This window comes from Cardiocondyla obscurior, linkage group LG06, assembly GCF_019399895.1.
Source record: "Cardiocondyla obscurior isolate alpha-2009 linkage group LG06, Cobs3.1, whole genome shotgun sequence".
Lineage (NCBI taxonomy): Eukaryota > Metazoa > Arthropoda > Insecta > Hymenoptera > Formicidae > Cardiocondyla > Cardiocondyla obscurior.
Window position 1 is genome coordinate 6,016,284 of NC_091869.1, and position 25,387 is coordinate 6,041,670.

At 42.1% G+C, this 25,387-nt stretch overlaps 2 protein-coding genes across 4 annotated transcripts; one reads left to right on the plus strand and one right to left on the minus strand.

The window, feature by feature from the left end:
- Positions 1 to 148: 148 nt before the first annotated feature.
- Positions 149 to 21,796, minus strand: Mat1 (CDK-activating kinase assembly factor). 3 transcript variants are annotated; one of them, XM_070657680.1, is made up of 5 exons: positions 21,106 to 21,796; positions 11,557 to 11,835; positions 11,225 to 11,270; positions 1,674 to 1,797; positions 149 to 1,588 (listed from the first exon to the last, which is right to left on the minus strand). In XM_070657680.1, the coding sequence occupies exons 4-5, from the start codon at positions 1,795 to 1,797 to the stop codon at positions 744 to 746; spliced, it is 969 nt and encodes a 322-aa protein (XP_070513781.1). In that variant the 5' UTR covers positions 11,225 to 11,270; positions 11,557 to 11,835; positions 21,106 to 21,796; the 3' UTR covers positions 149 to 743. The 3 variants fall into 3 exon arrangements, with proteins under 3 accessions (XP_070513781.1, XP_070513780.1, XP_070513782.1); XM_070657679.1 differs by lacking the exons at positions 11,225 to 11,270; positions 11,557 to 11,835; positions 21,106 to 21,796 and adding an exon at positions 1,911 to 2,141; XM_070657681.1 differs by lacking the exons at positions 11,225 to 11,270; positions 11,557 to 11,835; positions 21,106 to 21,796 and adding an exon at positions 1,911 to 2,141 and having other exon boundaries at positions 1,674 to 1,824.
- On the plus strand, positions 6,003 to 25,387 carry LOC139103211 (protein amalgam). The gene is made up of 6 exons (XM_070657684.1): positions 6,003 to 7,298; positions 12,888 to 13,057; positions 16,506 to 16,716; positions 18,483 to 18,610; positions 23,953 to 24,121; positions 24,334 to 25,387. The coding sequence occupies exons 1-6, from the start codon at positions 7,259 to 7,261 to the stop codon at positions 24,438 to 24,440; spliced, it is 825 nt and encodes a 274-aa protein (XP_070513785.1). The 5' UTR covers positions 6,003 to 7,258; the 3' UTR covers positions 24,441 to 25,387.

Consider the following 25,387-nt stretch of genomic DNA (forward strand, 5'->3'; position numbering starts at 1 on the left):
TTTTAATAAACTGCCTATTTAAAAAAGCATGCTTTTTATCTCTTTTGCGCATATTTATTTTCCGATATTTCGTAATATTTCGTTTCGTTATTATGCTAACGCTGCCATCTGCGAGTCCGATAAAATACTTTATACGAGCGGCGGTGGGTAAGGATTCGAAAACTGTAATTTTATTTGACAAAAGTATTTTCCATATTTACGCAAAATTATGCAGACTACATTAACGATAAATTATTACAAATTAGTTATAAATAGCTTTACGTGTACTTATAATATATGTGATAATTTGTGAACAGACACCAGCGTATAAACCACGAAAGTTTATTCCTCCTTTACCAGAATTATATATATATTATGTAATATTCACGTGTTCATGAATATTACAGAATATTTTATAACGCCGGCAAATAATAATCATTTTACATAATTCTATTAAACCTAACATAATATCCTTTTTATTCCGTAAAATTTTCACTAACGTACCAGAGGATCATATCTCTAATGACAGAAGTGCTTTGGCTGCTAATTTGAGCTGCAATGTGTAACGTTATTATACACACGAATTTTATACTCAAGGCACTGTCGCTGCACGATAAACTTTAACGTTAACGTGGACAATTTACGCGGCGAGCAGAAATCATAATTCTCAATTCGACAACTAATTGAAGCGATTCTTAATGTCGTTAACAAGTTAGAACAAATGGGGTCATATCACATACAATGTTCGAAAGTGTTTTGCACGGTCATACCGAGGCGAACTCTGCTTGTCGTTGCGATGGATTGTGATACAACCCAGCCATCGCTTCCTGCAACGCTCGTAGGCATGCAACGTGTGCCCTGAATCCACCGGCTCTTTCGACCTGGCATTCGTTACGTATATGAGAAACATATCCACGGGGCTGGAGCTCTCGCCAGGTAGGGGGCGACGGGCCGTCTATTTGTTGCCAGATGGGCGTGTAAGAGTAAAGGGGTCCTTCTTCTACTTTCGGTACCGGTAAGTTCTGATTTCCCTGATTACCAAATTTAATTCCCGTGCTAAACTGTGTTGCCCTGACGGACGGAGACGCCGCAGCCTTCAACTCCTTATTTTTAGTCTGTATCGCGGACGCAAATGATTCTACGATATTCTTGGCATTAGCATCAGAGAACGTCAGCTCGTCGATCAGAGCTTCCTTCTCGCGTATCTTTTTCTTCTTTGCCTCAATTTCCTCTTTCGCAAGTTCTATTCTCCTCTCTTCCTCCTTCTGCTTTTCTAATTCTATCATTTCCTCCAGCTCGTATTCACTTTTGCCAATCTTTGATTTACTTTTTGCTATTTGCTCTTTATTGTCTTTCTTATACTGCTCTATCTTTTTATTCGTTTCGGTTACTTCAATATTGTTGGCCAGATTATATATTATTGTTTCAACCTCCTCTAAATAATCATAATAATCCCTTAACGTGGCAAAATCTTCTTCTCTTTTATTGAAATCTCGTAGGATACGTTTTCTTATATTCACCTCTTTTTCTACCATAGAATCTTCAAACATCTGAACTCTAAAATTCGTTCTTCTCAACGGAATCTTACATTCTGGACAGGATCCAGAACCTAAACGTTCAACAAGAAATCTATTAAAATCCTACTCTTCCTATAAAGTTAATAATCAATACCAATAACGAGATCGAAGATCTACCTTTGAGAAAGAGCAAGTCTACACAGCTCTCACATAGCGTGTGGCCGCAGACATTCACCATCATCTTCAACGACGGATTCCGATACTTGGTGGTTTTACACCGCGGACACGCCTGATCGTCCATCTTCGAGGAAGAAAAAAAAATAAATATCTATATTAAAGAAGATCCTTCATTACCTTATTTTTTTTTTCTAAATTAGTATAGATCACGTGCGACATTGATAAATCATAACTTACGTTGCCAACTATGTTGCTTCTTGAGCAAAATTATACGCAAAGATATAAATTAACTGTTCGGCGAAGTCGACTGTCGCTCGAAAAACTATCTCCTTGTATTAAGTACTAACGTCATATTTAAACAAGGCTGCTTATGAGTCGCACGACTCCAGCAACATAACCTCAACGTGGCAAACAGAACGTCTGACTACGCGTTGGTTGACCTGTACTCCTACCACTTCGACTCGCAAGTAAAGGCGGTGGCGACTCGCAGCGGTCTTTCTTGAAACTAAAAAAAAAATTCGATTAGACTTCCGGCTTACTCTCAACCAGAAGTCTAATATAACTCTTTTAGTTCGAAGAAAATTCGCTACGAATCTCCACCGTCGCCATTGGCGGGTTGAGCAAGTAGTTAAGTCAACCGGCGCCAAGTCAGACATAGCGATTAAATGTTTTAAAATAGATATAAATATGCTTAAAAACGTAATATCTATATTAAAAGAATTCTTAATAATTTCTTCAAACAAAAATAATTTCAGATTTCTAATTTAATTTACATTTTATTTGTTCTCTGATAATTTTTCATTTAATATGATTTACTACTTTTTAGAAAGTTGCGCGCACGTTTTTTCAATATATTTTGTTAAATAAAAGTTAAAGTTTAACAAAGTAAATTTATATATATATATATACATATATGTTTTTTTTACTTTAAAGTAAAGCAAAAAGATCTAAGAAGGTAACATTAAAGTTGGCCGTGTCTTTAGCCGTTTTTTAATAAAAATTGTTTATGCATTATTTTCAATTTTAAATGAAAGGGGAGCACTTTCTTTTTAATATGTAATTTTTTAAAACCATGCAGCTGAAGCTGCAAGAGTATTAAGTAATCGATACTTAAGATAGATAGATATAAAGATATAGTGCTCGTTCAATATTAGAGATTACATCTCGGGCAAGACAATTTGGTATATTACAAATAAGATGAAGCCATCAACAATCATATTAAAGAGAAACTGCCAATGTAATTGCGTCTTAGCGGCAGTTAATTTAGATCGGCAGATAACTATCCGGAACGTTTCATAGTTATCAGTATTGTTTTTTTTTTTTTTAGTAGAACAGATTTTTAAGTTCTCAAAAAATTTGCACGTATATCGTATAAATCTCAATCAGGAATTTCCCATAACGGACTTTAAAAGTAAAATTTTTATTCCCAAATTCGCCGCGCGAATGAAATCAAAATCCATAATATGCCGTATAATTTTTTTTTTCCGATAAAAACGACTTTTAGAAATAATATCCGCGCGCAAGTTGGCATTAATAGTCGAGAGGGAATCTACATTGGATGAGGCAAATTGGTAATCAACGTGTTTGGCGTATAAACGTGTGGCGGTGTATTTTGAATGGCCATATAATTGAACCTTATTTTTTCGTAGGAACACTGAATAGTGCAATTTATCACGATTTCCTTGAAAATATATTTGCCAATATTGTTAGGAGCCGTAAATTTGCATATTCGAAAGCAAATATGTTTTCAATAAAACGGAGCACCGATTGATTTTATCAGAGCGCTGCAGGTTTTGTTAAATGAAAAATATTTTCTTCTTTTTATAAAGAACGTATATGATTGATTCATTTTTTTACAGAAAGTATTTTTACTTTCGAGGCCAAGGTCAGATTTTCTTTTCTCTTTTTTTTTTTTAATGCCTGAAGCAAAGAGCAAAGGTGCAAAAATTTGCGTCTCGCGCACACGTTTTCAAACTTCACAAATAATTAAATCGGTTATTTTATACAAATCCTTTTTGTCCCATGCATATACATGCATATATAAAATTAAAAAGTTCTCGTGCGTATCGCGCGCAGAATTTTTCTACATATAAAGTACCGAAATTTGCAACGGTATAACAGCCTCCTTGAATTTACGGGTTTCGTATGATTACGTAATTTCCATGCGTCAGTAAATAAAGAGTGAATTAAAAATGGCCTGCACATTTTCCCGTGTGAATTTATCGCATCTCTCCCTCTTTCTCTCTCTCTTTCTCTCACGTCTGATCCGGGCGAACTGACATGTGCGTTAATTTTTAAAAACGAGAGTTGCAAAATTACAGTCACTCGGTCCATATGTTTCTCTTTGTTTTTACATTCATCGTATGCTTTGCCGTAACAATTGTTAAACATTCGTCGTTTTAGATTGCACAGTCGGAAAAAAAAGAAAAAAGAAAAAAGAAAAAAAAAAGGAGCCGATGGCGAGGAGCGCAGGGCAACGTTCAACAGACACGCTTAATGAGCACGGATCTCTCCGACAGTTCCGCAAACTTGCAACGTAATAGAATTTATTAACCCATTTATTAATTCGTTGCCAGACTGACGTTTGTTCATCCGACTTCTCTGTTTAGCTTGTCCAACTGATTAAGCTTTTCCCTCCCCGTGATACTTTACACCCGATAAAAGAGACAAAAATCCTGTCGCTACTTAAAAAAGAGATCGAGCCCGTAAGCCGATTGGCGATCAAAGAGTTCTCGCTTGCGCAAACAATGCTGCGAAACTCGCGCGCGATAAAAAAAAATTTCTGTGTCAAACTCAACGCATTTTACATGCCCCCGTTTATTCTCTCAAAATTCCGAGTTAATTTAGCACAGAGCAAACGCGTTAGAAATATAAAAAAAAAAAAAAAAAAAATTAACGAAAGAAACTTTCTGGGGAAAAAACTCTAACGTTTGAAAATCAGCAAATGGATTATCATAAGCCAGTCGACAGTGATCCATTCGAGAGCTAACGCAAAACTTTCCGCGTGGAAAAATTCTCGCGTAAACGCAAGGTATTTTTTACTCCAGGAATTTCGGACGCGGAGAAATCAAATTCAATGAGAGGGGAAAGGGGAGGAAGAGTAAAAGCAATACGAGCAGGCGCGAAACGTGGCCAAGTGGTACATGGCCGGTAAAACTAATGCGGAGTTTGCGACGAGCGAGCCACTTTTCTAACGCCTTCGATTTCTCGATGTGTGCGCGACCGAGGAAACCCGCGGGAGAGGGATGAAGTGTGTGGCATCAGGTATTCCGTTTTCGTTTCACAACCGACGAATTGTCGGTGGATTTTTATTTCACGAAGGCGCCGAGAGATACAACATCGATATAAGTTACAAGCTTGCAATATTCAGGCGAAACGATAGTTTGCGCACATTTCACATACGTGTTTTCTTAAGCGTGCTTAATGTTTCATAAACGGATTAAAATAACACGCGCAATAATATGCCATTTCGACGTACATTGTGATTGTTATTGTTTATAATGTTAGATAAATGGACTGGTTAAATTAATTACTGTTGCGAGTTTCTGTTTAAAGCAGAAAAAAAAAAAAAAAAAAAGAAATTAAAAAAAAAAAAGAAACTATAAAGAAGTAATTACAAGAAGTTTATTGACGGCTAATGAAATGAATTCAGGCTTAAATCGCAGTGGAAAAAAATGCGAGAACCTGCTGTAACAAGTATGATAAAAATGAAAGAAAACAAAACTTTTTGTTCTATAACAAAGTAATACTTCAAGACGATCGAGATAATTTTTTTTTTTTTTTGCGACGCTTCGTATTGTAATTTTTAATAAGTTCCGCGCGCGCTTCCAATAGTTTTAATTCTTACGAGAATTTCCGATTACATTTCTCGGGCGCATGAAATTCCAGATAGAAATAATAAAACCAAAACGCAAGCACGGGGAAAGAATCGTATCGCGCGGCGTTATTTAAATTGTTCAATTCCACGCCGGCGTTCCGCCGTTTCTCCGCTATTTACAAAGCGCGGAGTAACACCGGGAACAACAGCGGCACGTAGACACGCACGCATACAATTTCCATACGTTGTCAAATATTCCAATTGCCTGGACCAACAGTCCTAAACTCGGCAAGAAGTGGCAGCGGAGTACGTAACAGCGACGGGGAGAGAAAAAAAAAAGGGACCACGCGGGGGTTGAGTCTTATAGGATCCACTGCCAAGTTTAATCGGCGCCGTGGTATCTCGTGGGGGGCGGTATTCGATTCCCGGATTCCCGGCTAGGGATGCTGTGGTGCGACAAGAGAGAACGACAGATACAGAGAGAGAGAGAGAGAGAGAGAGAGAGAGAGAGAGAGAGAGAGAGAGAGAGAGAGAGAAAAAGGGGTAAACGGCGGGGGTGGAAAAGGAAGAGAAACGAGAGAGCGGGAGCGTGCGCGACGGCGGCGACGACGACGGCGACGACGACGACGACGACGATAAAACGAAGAGAGATACACGCTTGCGCCAGGGATATCACCCTCATCTACTCGCACAGTGCACTCCCTCGCGCTCGCGGGGGTGAGAAAGAGAGCGGGGCGTATGCGAGGATAGATGGCAGGGCGTCTCTCCCGGGCCGCGCAGGGCCGCGCAAAGCCGCGTTGCACGCACTGTCGGTCCTCCTCAGTTTCGCTCGGCTATCCGTGCAGAGAGTCGACTCTTCGTCGCTCGATCGGCCCACCCGTACCCGATCATCCCATACGCGCGAGAGAAAGAAAGAGAGAGAGAAAGAAAGAGGGCCGCCGCGTGTCGATCGTCGACCGCTCGATCGGCGACACGCCGAGACACGCCTGTCGCCGACAGGAAACGCAGGATATCGCGGCACCGGTTATTTACCTCGAACAAGGGACCTTTGGATCTTTTTCGTCTCGTCGATGCCGATTTCTACTATCCCGAGCCGGCGTGAAATCAGCCGGCCGATCGAGTCGAGCGTGCGGAGGCGCTGGATCTCGAGACTCAAGTTTACGCTGCCGGGAGGACTGTAGAAGGGACGTTGACTCGCACTACTTAAAACGGGACAATGCGCGACAATCGGCGAGTGACTTCGCCGAGGGTGCAATAAGACGAGGGACGAGAGAGACAAGAGATCGGGAGGGATGTACGTATCACGCCCCGCCGACGCTTTTCAATTACGCGAATCTAGATCACGAAGCTGTTAGCGAATTAAGCGGGCTCGAGAGAGCGGGACTATGCGGGCCGAGCGTGAGACGGAAAGAGGGAAATAACGATCGTGGCCCCCGTCGCGATGAGAAATCGTGCTGGGAGAGACTCGCGGGTTGAGAAAGCTGCGACGACGTAATAACAGTGCCATGGACCGCGGAGGGAAAAAACCCCGGAAATCGTCGACCCGCTTCGTTGATTCGGCCTGAGTTCCCGCTCCCCGGCGCACGTTGTCGGCCAATTTTCAGCGTGCAAAGGCACTCGGAAACTCGGTGGGCCACGTTTCACGAAGTAAGCCCCCCTTTTCTCGCCCCGTTCGAAGGATCGATCGGAGATCGGGGACGCGGAAGACGGAGCACGAGGAAAGGAAGATCGACCCGGCGCTCCCCGAGGCGACTATGAGAGATAAAAAATGAGGCGTCTAATCCTGACCCTCGGTCTCCTGGTTTCGGGTGAGTTCCAAATGAATCGCCCGCGGAAATCGCGACCTGCTCGCCGTCAATCACTCTGCCCCGACGGTCGAGCACATGCCAAATCCCTGTTCGATTCGTCGGAATTCGCGCTCCGACAAATAACATCCCCGTAAACATTCAACAGCCCGCCGCACGAACGCAAATAAATGCAAAACTGCGAGTGCATTATACGCATATCGGCTAACGCAATTTCCTCGATTTCGTCACGTAAATGAAATCGTTTCCGCTCATTAGCTCTTACGAATTAACTCCGCTCGTGCAGTTTGCAGTTGAAAAAAAGGGGAAAAAAAAAAGAAAAAAAAGAAAAACAAACGTGCGAGGAATTTCCCTTCGCTTTTATCAGCTCCGGTTTTTCGCGCCATACACTTTCGAGATAATCCCTCCTAGGAATAATACGCCGGAAACTTCGAGATTCGAAGCTCGTATTTAAAATTAACAAAAGAGAAACGTATTAGTTAAGCGGTCGAGAGAAAAATTAATCGCACGGCGCAATCGATAAATTTCTTTGGATAACCGTTTTAATTTGTAATCGCTCGACGATTAAAAATTCCCTTATTTTTTCTTCCTCCCCTAAAAAAAGAAAAAAGAAAAATTGTGCGTTTCTGTTCGCTACACGTTACGTACGGGCGTAAAAATAAGCCGCTCGATGGCCGTTCACCCAACAAACGGTCCTTGACCGTTGCGTCCGCCGTGTTTGCTCTGACATTTTCGATTCGATTAATGCGGGATGCGGCGAAATTAGATTTTACGATTTTAACAAGCGTGCACGAGCGTTAAGTGCCTTCCCGCCCCGGTCTTTTTTTTTTGTCCCCCTCCTCGAACGGGTTTAATGACTTTACACAGGACACGTACGAATCGGGGCGACGTGTAAACCTTCTTTTTACTGTTTTGCGACGCGCGCGGAATATCTTTGCCCCATTCGCTGTAGACGCGATGTAATATTACGTATACTCAAGGCTCGACGGAGGGTGCCGGCGGTATATTACAGCGGGTTTAGTTAGCTCCCGAACTTAGTCCTAACTTCGTAATAACTTAGTATTAACATTAGCCTTGTCCAAAATACGGGTTTATGCAGCAATTAACCCGAAAGTCCCGTGTACTGCAACGTAATGAGACAGGATATAATATCGCGACGTAATGGTATGCCACGGTTAATAAAAGGGCGATTTCGAAGGGCGAGCGCGAGCCTCGAGTTACCCCTGTGTCGCGCTTTGTGGGAAATATTCCTTTTTTTTTTTTTTAACGATCCTCTTCTTTCGGCATTAAGTGTCAACTTTCGTTTTATGCATTTTGTTTTTGTGTGTTTTTTGTTTGTAAACGCGAAATGCGAGATAGTTACATTCAAATCTGTTGGATGTATCCCATTGCTGCATAAAAAAAAAAAAAGTGCCGCGCGTCAATCGGAGCTTATACGAGTGTAATCTCATTCGATTTATATATTTCTACGGGATTATAGTAAAACGAAGACCAGGAAATTTTATTTCCGCCGCTTCAATGGCTTTAATGATTTTGGCCTTTAGCTCGAGCTGGCCTTACTGCTCATTCACCAGTAAACGATACCATGGTGACCGTAATATTGAAATTTTACACGCCGAGCAAAAATTTTCATCGACTCGCGAGTGCCATTTAATTGACTCGCGGAAAAATATTTATATGCAGCTCCCTGTTTTTTTGTATTTTCGGCCGGCCAGCATCATGCGGACGAATTAACAGTTTTGGAAACGAGAACGAGAAAAAAAGAAAAAAAAAAGGAGAGATATAAAACATGATACGCTTTTTATTCACTTCGGTCCCATTACAAGATAAATAAATATTTATTTGCGCGTGTATGATAATCGAAAAGACAAAATTTAAATAAATCTAAAAAATACGAAATAAAATAAATAAAAAAAAATATGCGATGTACGCGTATTATATAATGACATAATTTTCACGATGATAAACGAGAAATTTCAAACTGAATTGCAAACCGATATATTTTATACGCGACAATCTCGCCATACCACGATTTTTAAAACTTTAACAAAGCCGTTTAATATTTCTCTCTTTTTTTTTTTTAAATAACAGAACTAGGTCGAGCGATATAAACGTTCTTAAAACGTATCTAGCATCGATAGTTTTTTTCCCCTCTGAAACTTGAGATTAAATTGGGATTGTGCCTCGAGACCGTGGAGCTGAACGCACAATTAGTCACCGGCGTTGTTGCAAAATGAATTGAATTTGCGCGGCACCGTGATAAGAAACGGGCAAAGAAATTAAATCCACTGTACATTCTTGTAAAAGTAACTGCGGGGCGTAAAAGGAAATAGCCGAGGGGCGGGAATTCTGATATGTATTTTAACCCGGGGGTTACGCGGGAGAGAGGGGGAGGGGCCGCGCAAATCCTACGGAAGCGCGGGGAGGTAAATATTTACTCGCACAACTACCTGCATCCCTTTAAAGTTACCCTTTTGGCGCCGCATTTATTTTTAACGCACGATTTTTCCGACGACGACGACGACGGCGGCGGCGGCGGGGTCTTATCGGATTCGAAGGTTGCGTTGCCGATATCGCGAGACAGAATTTTCCCGCTACGCGAGATAGCACGCGGCGGTCCATGCAGCATCCCCGGTATAAAGCCCGATTCTTGCGCGCGTATAATATCGTTTGTTATGTATAAAAAGTTCCCTTCTCCGCGTTGTTACACATTTTCGCTATTAATGGAGGCTGGAGGGTATGCTCATCCTCAAGTTGGCGCTCATGTACAAACGGCTACATATATTTACGGAAAGCCCGTCCGCCTAAAGTTACGAACTTTCCCGTTGAACGATGAACGATTCACTACGTTAGGAGAACTTGATAAACGGGGTAATGGAGAGAGCCCAGCGCAGCGGCGCCGATTTTACAATGCGACTATAATTTTATGGATCGAACGCGGGAAACCGGTATTATCGGATACGTTGCATTGCCGTGCAATTGTATTTACGGACAAACGTTGAACGTAATTGTTCGCCGCGTTTCCCTGAAAGCGCGCTCAATTCGGTAGAAAATAAATTAATATTCGCAATAGTTAATATCCGGGACACACGTGACATATATTCGCGTAAAATTTTTTGAAAAATTAAATCTCCAGCCGCGTCGCGAAGGGATTTGAGAAGAAAATTTGAAGGGAGTGCAGCCAGAGGGTAGGAGAAGCTTAAAATACAAAACGCGGCAGACAGCGTGTCCTTCGAACAGAAAGTGCGAATCTCTTTATGGAAATTTGAAACGTGAAATAATTTTCTCGAAGGAGAAAACGCGAGCAAATTGATTATAAAACATCACGATAAAGAAAGCCTGAAGTTTCTGGAATTATGCAAATGAAGGGTTTTACGGGACTTAAATCTCGTTGACGCGAACGACCACCGAAACATTGCTCGTCGTACAAGTTGAATTCATTCCGAAAAGATTTTAACTTTCCAGACCTTATTGTCGCGGTATTGAATATTGAAGTTTGAGAAATTGCGGCGAGATAACAACCTCTGAACCTCTGATATTTTCCGTAAGAAGAGATCGGGCTTTTAGCAAGAAATAACGTTCCCTGAGCTAACTAGCCAATTTGCTGATAATTGCTAATATTGGTAAATTCCATAAAAGGGAAAATTAAATAGACATAATAGACACACGATTCCCTAATGCCCCATTTTTCCAACGATGTTGACTGTGGAAAGTAGATACTTTCAATCGAACATTCTCTACTTCAAATAAATTGTTCGCCTTCCAGCCTTCGAGATAAATGTCCTCATTTTTTTTAACCGTCACGATCTCGCGGGATACTTTTTGGTCGCAACGAAAGATTTCCCGTTACAAAAATCCAATTGTACGATTTATACCGATTGTCCCTAACGCCGATATCATAATGTATAAAAAAAATATTTCTCACTCACCGTTTCGATGCGCAGCGGAGTTACAGCAACGTAGTTATGAGGATATCTGTAACATATAAATAAAAAAAAAAGATTGTAGAGATGTTCAAAGTAATATCTATTGTTAAAAAAATTGTACGCGGCTTTAATAAAAATTTTCAATTAAATAATAAAATAAAAGTTATTAAACAAAAAAAAATGTTTAGTAAACAAAAATTTCTAAAATGTAATATTTTTTTTTATCAATTATTAAATCTTTTTGTTTTAATTTTTATCAAAGCGACAATATTTGTCCAAATGTCTATTTGTTATAATACACATTTTACATAAATTAAAAAAAAAATTATATTCACCTCAACGTTGCTCCGCTGAAACAGGATGCTTTTCCAAAGCCTCCTCCTCCTCTCAGTCGGGATGCTAAGTTCGTATCCTTTTCCCACGCACAGAACACTCGCGCCGTGAATTTAAAAATCGCGCGGAGCTAATTAAAAAAAAAAAGTTAACGATTAAAATCTTGTACGCGACACTACTGAACGGCACTCGCGAAAAAACAACCGACGAACCGACTGCGGTTCGTATATTCACATAATATCGGTGACGAGAGTGCGTTAGCTTTCCCTTTGAACTTCCACCTAAAAGAACAAAAAAGAAAAATTTCAGTTAGAAACCGTCCTGAAATATCGGGATCACCCACCGCGGTGAGATGTACCCACGGAAATAATTACTTTGTAACGTTAAATCAGTTAATCGATAGGCCATGATAACGCACGGACAGGATACAGGGATTAAATTATTACGTCACAAGTGATAAGTATATTCAGGGCGCAATATTAACTTTATAAATACTTAAGCTAATTCGAATCCGTGATACTGTAGTTCGTCAAATATCAGGTATTACAATTTGGTAGTAGTAACATCAACGTTGCGCGAGATAACGAGGCTTACAGATTACTTTAAAGGATCGAAAAGCGTTTATAGTACCAGGCAAGACACGCGAGATATGTATATCCTGGTCTCGTTGCTGAAAACGATTAAATATGAAACCGTTTTGCAATATCCAGTACTTATTTATAAAAAAATTACTCGGTAATATGCAAGACCGTAATAAAAACCATGAATAATGCCCATAATTCATATTATGTGTGCAGCGTGTGTTTAATTTTATGTTATTCTGCAACAGAGAGCGGGCAATAAGAATTAAAGAACACCGTTAACCCGGCGAATAATATAACTGTTTTTCTACGACTTAAACTACTTCGCGGGATGTACTTTAATAAATCATTGTTATTTATTGCGCGACTGAATATAACGAGTCCGAGTGATACGGAAATCCGCAAAGGTTTGAAAAAGCTACTTAAAGGTCTAAAAAAAAACAAATAAAATAAAATAAGAACGCCTTTTGAAACGTTTACTCGGGGAATTTCTTTCCCCTATCCTTTCTTTTATCTTTTTTTTTTTCCCTCCCCAAAAGCATTAAAGACGCGGTATAATATCCCGATCTCGAAGGCTAATTCACCTAATTGACTGGAAAACGAAACTTTTTATCGGCAATTCCAACGCGCTCGAACGGAACGCCGGGCGATAATGTATCTCCTCGATCTTTTCGAGCGGTGTAAATTACATCCCCACGCGCGATTGTTGCCGCGCCAAAGGAACTCAAGCCGGGCACTGTATTTGGTTAAAGTGCAAGGACCTACCCGCTGCACGGCCGATCACAGGACACACGAGAATCGAGCGTCGGAACCGCTCGATCGAGGGCCGTACTTTGATGTCTCGGCCTCTCGCAACGTGACAGCCCTCGTTGGGAAAACGGCCACCCTCCACTGCCGAGTGCGAAATTTGGGCGATCGAACGGTAAGTGTCAAGCCATACCTGCCTCTCGTCCCCCGCACGAGATACCGATCTTTTACTTTCGCGTTAAAATGCCCCGTGGCAACGCGTTTTTTTTTTTTTCGAGCTTTATATATCTCGACGCTTGAATAAATAAAATTCAACGTTGATCCGAATCGTCGGAATCAACGACAGCTTGTCCGGATAAAGACCCGCGTGAAGAGATTAGGAATAAAAGCGGGAGAAGTAGCGGCGGTCGTACTCCGTAATATTCTAATAACGACTGTACCCCGCCGTTTTATAAACCCAATGCAGTTTTATATTCTAATAACGTTATCTCGCTTATTATATTATAATAACCAATAAAGTTTAATATAATGCAGTTTTAGTAGCGGCAGCGCGGAGTACAAGCAAAGAGAGCCCGTTCTCCAAGTTTATTTTAAGCTCTTTAAAGGAAAATTTGAATTGAGATGAAGTTTCAGAAAATATTCCATCCAGCGCGGTAAAATAGGTACATTCAATATATCGAAGAAATTTTTTTTTAGCCTCGTAATATGCATTGTAGCTCCGCGAGTGCCACTTTTATCTCCGGTCTATCACGAAATCGGCTGTCAGTGCTGAAATATTTCTCGCCGGGTGATACTCTTGCGCCGGGAACTTTTACCAGAAATGGATCGACTCGAAACGCGGTGGCTTTAGAGAGCTTTTATTAAAAGCCTGTCTATTAGATAACGCAACTTATTTCTCGCGCGTGCATCGTGACTCGATACTCGTCAAGAGTTCTCGCGCTAAGCCCTTCGGAGTGAAGTAAAATGCGAGGTAAATAATTAAAGTTATATCCGCCGTTTAAATACGTATACGTGCGTGGGTTATTTGCGGCGGCGCGATGCCGTTTATAGAAGAAGTTTATGAATAAATTATGAGAATGTGGGTCGAGAGGGAGCACGTGGGCTATCGACGCCACGGCGAGAACTCGCACGAGCCGCGGAACGCGATTAGCTGGGCGACTCCGGCGCGCAGCTTCATCTCCGCCGTGTTGTTTTTCGTCACGCGTATAATAAAGTTGGCCCGTCGCGAGACACTTATACAAAGAACACCGTGAGAATGAACAGGACTGCAGCACCTCGGTCCGTTTTTCTTCCGTTCTTTCGCTCGTCGCCGTGCGCCGCCCGAGAAGTATCTCGACAGGAGTGAGAAAACAGGCCACCCTCTCTTGCATCTTTCGCGCCTGAGTTTTCTGCTCGCGCTGCTCATCTCTATTTCGTTAACGCAATTTTTTTTCCCCCCTTCTTCTTTTTTTTTTTTTTTTTTTTTTTTTTATTATATTTTACAACGGCACAATCTGCCTCTTTGCCGCGCCCACGCGTAGGTAGTTGAATTACGTTCTCGCAGCGGGCAATGTAAATTTTACACGTCCCGGTTTCGCACGAACCGCGTTAATTTTAATGAAAAACCTGTTATTTCAAATGGCAAATTAATATGCGGATCGTATCGCGGAAAATTTGACATATAGAACCAAATATGAAAGGTGTCATTTTTTTTTCTATTTTTTTTTTTTTTTTTTTTTTTTTTCCACTATGGTCAAATTTGCGCTAGAAATTGAGCTGGTAGAATCGGAGTCGAAATATTTATTTTTACTAAGTAAAATGTATTTCTGCTGTTTCTACAAAATTCCGTTGACTTCAGTGTAATATCGGCATTAAAGTAAATAAAGAATTAACGACGCCAGTCAGAACATTTTATGTCCGAGATTGTTCGCGAGCGTGAGCTACTTTCTCTGTCGCCGTACCTTGACGCTTTTACGTTACATTACGTTATTGCGTGCATTATTGTTATTGTACGTCGCCATACGTTGGTTAATACTTCAGAAAGGTAGAACGTTATCGGAAAACGTGCGCGCTCACGAGGCACTGTCATCATATTGGGAACGAACGCATGTATTGACGTTCTCAAAATGGGACTCTGAAAAGCTTAAGATTTTTCGCTCCGGGCGGCAACTTTTCGCGTAACGCGGCGAAGCCAATTGTGTGCCGGTAATCACGGCGGGGCGAAAGGGAGAAAAAGGGCGGGGATTTTCCGACCGCCGTCGCGTAGTATTCGAAAGCGCAGCGAGTTTGACGTAAATTGATAAATCGATGTTTCCACTTTGGCGTGTAAGCATATTCGGCTATCCCGCGAGTCGCGCAAACGGCAACCGCTCCCGCGTATCGCGCAATCGCGCGAGATTTCTAATGTTGTTGCACGAGAGGGTAAATACGGTTCGACATGCACGCGGGGGCGAATTCGTGTTATTCAGGCGGAACGACAAAGGGCGCGGAACTATTTTAATTACGCGGCGGTATAAGCTAAACTATGCGGATATGATTGCCGCGCTCTATATCCGCGTGCGAAAGTAACTGATGAAAGGGCACGTACTTCGGACGTATCTATTTGCGTTTCGCAAAATGGTATTTAAAAGGCAGTTTGACCGTCACTTTGTTTAATTGAGAAGGAGAACGAAGGAAGGGGAGGGGAAAAAAAAAAGAGAAGAGAGAAACGTTTTCAAAGCCCGTCATACATTCGGCATTTTGCAAAATAAATCCCTGCATTTGCGAAATGCAATTTAATTACGGCCCATGAAATTTAACATTCCCGGCCGAGTTCGACATTAACGTTTTATTTAATTACGTCCTTCTGAATACGGTCGTCGGACCTTCCCAAAATTCGATTCCGGCCGGCGTCCACCGGCGCATTTTTTATCGAACCGAAGGCGAAAGCTCGCGGCCATTTCGTTCTCTCTATTAGGGGCTAAATCGAATGTGCGCTTTTTCATTAGCACTAGATCGTAACCGCGCGTCATATGAACAAAAGCGGCGTTACGATTCTTCTGCCCTTCCGCCTTTTTCTCCCTTTCACGTCAACCTCGGGTACGCCGGGCACGCGTGCTGACCTCAATGGGGACCGTTTTTATGAGAGAATACGCATTTTTGTCCTACGTGTGCCGCATATCGCATCCCCGTTAATATAATATCGGTCGAACGCACGCGCTCGCGTTTACGTAAATCAATCACGTCGATCTATTTCTGTGCGACGAGAAAACATAAGACACGATCTGTCCGGCGTTATTGTTTACGAGAAAATAAATAAAAAAAAAAAAAAAAAAAAAAAATACAACGCAGGAAAGAGAAATAGAAAAGGGAACGAGTTACGTATCGAGATCGGAGATTGAAATAAACGCGTAATTCTCGCAAACCGAAACGGTTTCGCGCTGAGAAGAAAAAAAAAAGAGAGAGAGAGAGAGAGAGAGAGAGACCGAGCGCTATCCGTTATCAGATGGGTGTCGAGGATCATTTTTACACGTCCGCGGTATCGAGATCCGCTTAAATTATACTGCAATCCCGCGATCGAACCCGATGCTGGACGCACTTCGGCTGGTCCACGGGATTGCGAACGTGTCCCTATCCTTTTTTTTTTTTTTTTTCTTTTCTTGCAGGTGTCATGGGTGAGGCATCGGGACATTCATCTTCTCACCGTGGGCGTCGAGACGTACACGTCCGACCAGAGATTCGTCGCGTCGCACTTCCCTCACACGGAAGACTGGACACTACAAGTGAAATATCCTCAGCGGCGAGATTCTGGCACATACGAGTGTCAAGTGTCCACGACGCCACCCATAGGTCACTCCATGCACCTCTCCGTCGTCGGTTAGTTACTTCCCTTTTCTTCCTTTTAATCTCGTTTCTCGCGCGAAGCCTCGAGAGCTGGACCGATTTCGCACGCGGAAATTCGCGCTTTATCCATTTCCCGGCGAAAGCTTTACGGCACGGCGCACCGCGATATGATTTCCCGCGCGACTTAATTCACGTAGAAGTATCTCCTCAATGGAATGGGTGACCCAAGTGTTTACCACCCGCCCAGTCTCCCGCCGCGATCTAATCGGGCGCCATTATCGGCGTGGTCGCTCGGAAGGATCAAATTATCAGACAGATACGCTCGGTGAAACTGAGATATCACGAGTCCTCTCGCTCGTGAGATTTTTATGAAACTCGCTAAAGTTCGCGCGAACGAGACCCTAGCCAGACGTACCCTCACCCCGGTAATCTCCGCGAATTTGATGCATTATAAATTTCTGTCATTACGCAAGCCCGGTACGGTCCTTTAGCGAATAGCGGACTTTAACTACCATCGTGATTCCGAACTTGATATTAATAATTTGACGCTATTACCCGTTCCTTACCGCGCCGAAATTTGTGTGGAAATTAATTCGGCGGTTTTCAATACTATGTCGAAACTATCCCGGATAAAAGGTGGATTATTCAATGTATAACCGCGATAAACTCTCTTTCTCCGCGTGGTTACAGAATTTCCAGCTCGCGTGCAAAAGTAAAGCCGAGAAAAGGAAACAATAATAAAAGTAATAAATTGAAAACGCGGATATCAATTTTTCAGATGAAATGCATTCGTGTTACTCATTCGTTTATGTTTATTGTTTGTTAACGATTGATATCTGTATTTGTCGAACGTGCACGATCGATGATGTCAATGTTTCTAAATGTAGTAATGGCAAACGAGACGCAAACAAATACCAAACGTAATATACATAATGTAATTACAATTCGCCATTAATTGCATGACTTTTCAATTTAATTTAATCTCTTTATAAATCATTGCAAAAAACAATATTACTATTTTCTCATTGATTTCACGTAAATTAAGCGCACTAGTGAAATATTATAGAAGTACAAAATTAAATAAAAAAAAGTAAAAAATGATCAAAAATGAAATAAACGCATACACTGCATTTAATTAAAAGAAAATTAATTAATATAAGTATGCGCGGTATGTGTAACTTTGCCTCTGCCATTTCAGTTTAAACTCATCCTTAACTGCCATAGCTTATTATTTCAGTTTTATACTTTATATATGAAAAGAACGCCAAATGAAACAGAGAGCAAAAGTTGATAGATGATCTAATAATAAATTTAATCAAAGGTATTAAATTTTTAATGAATATGCAGTATCCTTTTCATCTCAAATTAGCGTTCTGTTTTTTTTTCTTTCTTTTTTTCTTTGTAATTATCCCCAAAAATGTAATTGTAAAATTGTAGAAAAATATATATAAAATTTGCAATGCTCGTAACGTAATTAATTATTTTCAAGAGGAAAGATAAATCTCTTTTCTGAACTATTATTAAAATCTGGTAATAAAATTAATATTGTGAAGAGAATATGCATAAATGCCATTTAAATGTCACCTATGCGTTATTATAAATGGATCTTTTCACCCGAGGTAACAGATTTCTTTTTTTTTCTTCCTTTTTTAATTTATTAATACGAACTATTAATATTGATTATTGTTACATTTTCTCGTAAAATACGGCTCGCGTTTTGTTTCAATTTTGGATAATGTGACTTTTTAATAATATTTCCATGTCACGTATGTAGCCCACCCTTTCGTTATCATCCATAGAGCCTGTGACGATAATCGTCGGGGAGCCGGAAATGTACATAAACAAGGATAGCACGATGAATTTGACGTGCGTCGTGCGGCACAGTCCGGAGCCACCGTTGACCATTTATTGGACCCACGATCACGAGGTACGTTATTTAGAAACGCAGCTGATTTAACGAAAAGAGACGTAAGGGGATGGGTACGGGCCAGTGAATTAATTTTCAATCGCCTTTTTCAACTGGAACGACGAAAGAGGGTAACTCTGCTCCTTGCCGCCGCCATAATTCTCTCCGCCCACCACTATTCTTGCGCTCACACTCGATCTACTTCGTCCTCGCTCTATCACGCGACCCGTTTTAAGCAAGTTTTTAAATCTAAGATCCTAAGTTTGCCGAGGACAGGGGGACAGAGAGAGAAACGGGACCGCGCGGCGAGGAGAGGAACGGCGGGGGGAAAAAACTTTTAATTTTAATATTACCTGTTCGGAGCGTTTCTCCTTGTTGAATTTTTAAATGTACGAACGCCGCGGTAACTCTGTCTCGTTTCTCAACTTCAAAAACCTATCCTCCCTTGCCCTTCACCGCGCAAAGTTTTTCTAGTGTGCCTTTGCCCGACCCTGGTCGCATTATACAACACCTATTTCCACCGACCGTGTTTCTGTCTCTGTGCCTCGCGGGCTTCTCTACTTGGGTCTTATATTCTTACTTTCAAACTCCACCGACAGTTCATCGCATTAACTGTCTTTCTCTCTCTCTCTCTTTCGCCGTCGTCCTCGCGGTATCTTCAGTTTCGTGATGTTCCTCCTCCTCGCCAATATCGCGCGCCACACCGCCGTTCCTCGTTATTACCCATTCTCAGTTTGCTCCATCAATATTTCCCCGCAATTCGCAGCACAGTCCCGAGATAAACGCGCAACATCTAATTTAATTGTCGGAGTTTGTTACACCCTCATTCAGCTACCGTTCCCTTATTTGGTTCTTAATGTATCGCCCGCCGTGTTTTGCCTACCGTTATTTAGACTTGTTCGCGACGCGACTCCTAGAAACGGAATAAGGGAGAAATTGCTGTCGCAAATTGTAACAAGAATAAGTAATTGATCGTATAATTAATTATCTTACACAGTCTGCGGCAATTTTATCGAGTACGTATTATTCATCTTAAATATTTAACGAAACCGATGATTTATTCGCTTTTCTCTATTTCGTCCAGCCTGCCATTTCTTTCACGCCCTCCACCCCGCCTCTCATTTGAGGATTTCCTTTTCGCAATCCGATTTTTACAATCCCACGGCATGCGGGTCTTCTTCCCGCTCGGTCTGTCACTTTATTTCTTAGTCTATTTCCCGGAATTTGACTTCCACCGCGAGCCCATCTGTTTCCGCCGTCTTCGATCCCGTAAGCTTCCGCGTCTCGCGCACCGAGAGATTTCCCTTCGTGTACTTGTTCCGTCTCGTGCCGGCTTTCTATATCCTGGCCCGGCGCGCAGCAGCATCCGGCCGCTAGCCAATCCCGCCTTCGATATCCCGAAGCCCGGGGTGAAAAATTTGACGTGCAGTATTTCCTGCCGGCCCCATATTTTCCGTCTGTCTCGTCGCACGCATTCCTTCCGTCCCTAGTGACCTAGTTAACCCCGTCGGTCGCAGGGAGAATTATGCACGTTGAGATACGCAGCGCGCGGCATAAATATCGGTAAACGCGGCCCGATCATGCTACCCGCCCGTTCCAATTGATTTTCGGCCTCTGCGAAAGCTTTATCACGCGCGACTGCCCGACTCGCCGTCGCTGCGAATAAACCCAAGATGCGTCCGCGTAAACATCCGAGTGCACCGAAGCCCTGATAATGCCCCGGGGGAAAATAAAATTATCAGGTCCACGGTGGCCCCGCGAAAGTAGTAACGCTTAACCTGCGAGCTTTCTCTCGCGGCAATCCTCCTCCTCATCGACCCAAGCACTCGGTATTATCCACTATGTAATCCGCTTTGTGTATCCTCATTATAAAAAGGTTTACATAAGATCGCTTCTATTCGAGCAAGTTACCGCGCAAGAGAGAGAGAGAAAAAAATAAGAAGAAAAAAGAGAGAAAAAAAAAAAGAAAAAAAAAAAGAATCCCGCCCGGGATTATCATTTGTGCTTTCGAGATGCATCTCCAGACAAATATTTGAGTTTAAAAGTATCATATCCGAGATTTATCAAATTCCGAGGGCACCGCAGACTTACTGCGGAGATAGTTGAGAGACGAAAACAGACGTGAGATAACTCGCCGAGAATGCTGCATTGAATTCATTTTTATCTCGCCGCGAATGCTAATAGTTTCGCTTGTTATTAAAACTGATGAATAAGATAAGGATGGAAAAGAAATGGTATCGCGTTATCGCGTGGCTCGTGCGCGGGCGGAAAAATAGGGGCGATAGCGCGAGCGGGAGAAGTGCCCCGAAAACGGGGGATATTAATGTTTAATTAATGAGCGATTTGATATTTGGAATTTTAGACATTTTGTGGCCTGCCGACAGCGTTTAGCCGTCCGTGCCATTGTTGCGTTGGAATTCGCTGACGGCACGCGAGGCCGTAGTAACGGCACGTAATCGCTAATGCATGTCGGATCGGTTTATGAAATGAGAATATGTTAATATTATTTTACATACCTTTAACGACACTGCCGGCGAAATACCCCAAACGATTCCGTTCCATTGGCGCCGTGGCAGACCACAGTCGAGCACCCGTGATTCAGCAACATACCGCGCACAACACACGCGTTAATAACGACCGATCGTGTCCCCGGCACTCCCGACATTTTTTATCTCGAAGTATCCTCGACGTCTCGCGACATTTACCAAGACTATCAACTCCGTCCCGAAGTCCGCGACCCGCAGCTACTTCACGCGGAAGGGCCCGAACGGACGGCGCAGCAACTTCCCCTTGTCGCCGCCAACAAGGTTAAGAACTCGACCATTATTCACGCCCGTCGTGTACGTTAATTAGCGCGTTGCAACGATCGCCCGATATCTCATTCAGCGCCTTGGAGACTGTACTCGATGATAGCGATGGTAATCCGCGCGGATGGATCACTCGGACACGACGAAATCGGCGATAAGTACAACGTAGTCTCGCCGCGTGGTGCACGTGCTGCGGTGACTTAGGACGGAATGCAAGATGGCGGCGGGCCACTCCCCACGCATCGATCAAGAGGTATTGCGTGTATCGATATACGCGATCGATATCGCTCTATCCGCTTTAATTGAACTCCGTGTTACGACGTTTAAAGTTGTTCTCTCGTTCGCAGATGATCTTTAATTACGATACAAACTAGCCACGAACACTCGAAATACATTTTATAATTAACTATTGTAAAGAAATTCTTTTGTTTCGCCGTCGACGCATTTGTACATTTACTTTTCGTATTGGAAATAAATTTTTTTTTCGACTCGCGATTGATAGCGCTCTATCTGCTTTAATAAAATTCCGCGTGACGCTTACGATTTTCTCGTTCATCATTGTTACGACGTGTATCATTGTTACGATGTGAATAGCTGTAAATACTCAAAATACGGCAGATTTAACTGCCGCGGAGAAATTCCTTTTCGAAGTATCGAATTAAGCGCTCAAATTTTCATTAAATAAAAGTTTAATGGACGCCAAAAATGCGTCGTTGCCTCTCATTTCCGGAATATTTTTAAGAGGCAGACATAAAATCCATAAAAGCGAGGAAGCTGGTTAAAAAAAAAAAAAAAATACTTTGTCAGTCCAAATCACTCCAACAGCAAAAATTATACGTGTATGGATAATAACATTCAAAATATAACTCTCGCACGTACACACGTGCGTATGTACCACGTAAAATAGTAGAAATATCGCAAACGCGTTCAGCCGCAGCTGAAATAATTATATAAATAGTTATTAATTCCGCTCGTATCGAAACTTAATTAAATACGGAAAGCTTGTTTCGTAATTAACTTTCTGTTTTAATAGCAAAAAAAAAAAAAAAAAAAAAAAACCCCAGCTCATACAAGAGCGTATCTGATTTGCGTGCGGCAAAGGCGAGCGTAAATAAAATATTTTGTTTTTATATTGACTAAAAGCAAATGTAATATTTTTCGCTTTCGATTCCCAGTATGCGTACGCGATCTTTGAAATTTTTACGCGAAATACGGACCGGAATTTTTGATACCGTCTCTCCCCCTCCTCGCTCGCGGATCATTTCGGAAATATTTGCGCGCGTGTTACGTTTTCCGAGCATTCGATTGAGAACGAGGAGGCGATATCGCTATTTGTTTAATATGGAAGGCGCAAGTTGCTATCTATTGTAGGCTCTCGATAAATATGCATTACGTGAATGTATGACGTTGCGGATAATAACGGCGGTATTCGTTGCGGGATGTAATAATGCGCGGCGTGATTCAATCAAAATCCATTTCTGAACGGACGTGAGAAGAATGGGAAGCGATCGCTTAAATTTAAGAGGCGGGATGAAACGACAAACGTGGGCTGCGCCCTGGCAAAAGTTAAAATTAAAACGCGGACGAAATACAGGCGCGCGGTGCAAAGAGCCGTCGTTTCGCGCGACGCCGGGACGCGGAACGGCACTCAAAACTGCACGGGAAAGAAAGTCATACAAAAAGAACGACATTTAATATAAAACAGACGAGATGTCCCGAGCGGTAGTTGTATTTTTGGATTTATAGTACTCCGCCCGTCGCCCATCTACCTCTCGCACCCTCCCCTCGCGCGGGCGCGGTGAAAGTTTTTGAAATCCATTCTGCAGCGGAGTGACATACGATTCGTTTATTTTGAAAGTGCTGTAAGTTCAGCTTTGAAACATTATGAGTTTCAGCGAAATACGGACATAAACTGATAACTGCTATATCGGTTCGCCAAAGTTTTCAAAACTGGATTTCCACCAGTTTACAAACTGCGAATTCGCGCGACCGTCGGGGAAGGGCAAGAAGGGATCCGGTAGAACCGCCGCGTTTTTAATCCGCGCGCAAAATACGTCGGGAAAAACGTAAATGCGATAATGCCCGTCGCTGAGGAAAAAAGTTGTACACAAAGTCGCGAGTAAATTAATCGCGAAGAGACAATCTTTCGACGGAACTATTCCTATTTACTACGTCGCAGTGACGCGAAATGAATTCGACCGAGTTTTTCACAAAAACGAAAGGCTACTAAAGATTTATCTCTCTATCATTCATGTCCAAGTGGGGAAAAAAAAAAAAAGAAAAAAAGAAAAAAAAAAAAGATCGAGCTGCTTTATTACAACGTTCTTTTTTTGCCCGTCCCTTCTGTGAAGTATCGCCGATCATCAATGTTCGGAGGGCCGAGCGCGGGGGAGGATAAATCTTTTTTTTTTTTTTCTGACCGGCTGATTAATTAATCATTTAATTAATTGATCCTCTCGGTCGGTTTGTCGAACACTATTGTATAAGCGTTACTGGAAGAGATTTAATTAGAATAACATTTTTCCCTCCCCCCCCTTGAACCTCTGCACGTGACAGGTGATCAATTATGACAGTCCGAGAGGTGGAGTATCGGTTATCACGGAGAAGGGCGAGGTAACGACGTCATACCTTTTAATTCAACGTGCTCAACCGGCGGACAGCGGACAATACACCTGCCATCCCAGCAACGCCAACACAAAGACAGTCTTAGTTCACGTACTTAATGGTATGTACACTTATTAATCTTATAACGCACCTGCTGTTACGCGGTTATAACGTCTGCATGGCCCGACTTAATGTACGTAATGGCGATCTTTATGCGCCATTCAGTCCGCGATTATCCGGGAAAATGAACGAGGCCCGCCTCCCCTATCCCACATCCCCTCGTTCTGGCGGAAAGAATGCGAGAAAAGGGAGTATTAATCATTCTCTTTGCAGGGGAACATCCAGCCGCGATGCAGCACGGCGGCCAGCTCAGATTAGCCAATCTACCTTTTGTAATGATCTCGACGACGCTTTTGACCTTCTTAAACCACCCTTATTAAGCTGGCGTCGCCAGCCTCATTGTGAGACCTTAGGCAAATATATCCCTTTCGATTTTCCTTTCGCGCCTGATTAATTTACCCCCCTCGAGAGGAGGATCCACCTACCGCGTTCCGCGCAGCTCGCGTGAATAACGATCGATAGAATAAACTGCACAAGTTCGAGAGTCTTTCCACGCGATAACGTGATTTATATCGTGCACTCGTTATTTCGATGCGTCGTTATCGGAGACTGTTACTATTGCCGTTCTCCCTATAATTTATTGTTACCGGGTACTTTATAAAAAAAAAAAAAAAAAAAAAAAAAAAACAGTCTTCACGAGAGTAGCATAGCAGACGATCAAACTAATCTTCGTACCTCGCGAGAGTTATTAATGTTCTTTATGGACCGTAAACGCCGCCTGCGTATCTCTACTTACGTCAATAAGCGCATCTCGCGGAGCTCTACACAGGCAAGAAAGAACTGTACCTCGAAATTAAAAAGCGCCGTGACATATGTACGTAAAGAATATAAATGCAGAAAAATTAGCAGCGAAGACAGAAAAGCACGGAAATTCTTGCGTAACGTAGCATTAAAAAAAAAAAAAAAAGAAAAAGAATAGAAAAAAAAAAAAGATCACGCTTTCATTAATTCCGAGATACTGTAAGGGTGCGATTCAGGGCGAAGACAGGGTAAACGAAAATCGAATACATTTGCTAAAATATCCGCCGGTTACTTAATTTGGAAGCTCAGACTCTGAGCAACAGGTAACGTTATACCTATTTTGCTTTACCGCGTTTTACAAGACAATACGTTGCGCTTGCCAAAAAGAAGAAGCTGCGTACATGTTATCATTACGGGAATAATTTAGATTTTGACATAGGGAGATGCATGTTAAAATCTATCGTTACGTTATGAGGTGAGAAAATCATATTTAAGAAAAAAAAAAAAAAAAGCATATATAATATAA

What these genes read in the sequence shown, in the direction of transcription:
- LOC139103211 (XM_070657684.1), top strand. Translation starts at nt 7,259, where the DNA reads ATGAGGCGTCTAATCCTGACCCTCGGTCTCCTGGTTTCGG. An exon ending in CCTCGGTCTCCTGGTTTCGG is followed by an intron (nt 7,299 to 12,887) that starts GTGAGTTCCAAA and finishes ATTTGGTTAAAG; the next exon opens with TGCAAGGACCTACCCGCTGC. An exon ending in CTTAGTTCACGTACTTAATG is followed by an intron (nt 24,122 to 24,333) that starts GTATGTACACTT and finishes TTCTCTTTGCAG; the next exon opens with GGGAACATCCAGCCGCGATG.
- Mat1 (XM_070657680.1), bottom strand. Translation starts at nt 1,797, where the DNA reads ATGGACGATCAGGCGTGTCCGCGGTGTAAAACCACCAAGTATCGGAAT. An exon ending in AGACTTGCTCTTTCTCAAAG is followed by an intron (nt 1,589 to 1,673) that starts GTAGATCTTCGA and finishes TTGAACGTTTAG; the next exon opens with GTTCTGGATCCTGTCCAGAA.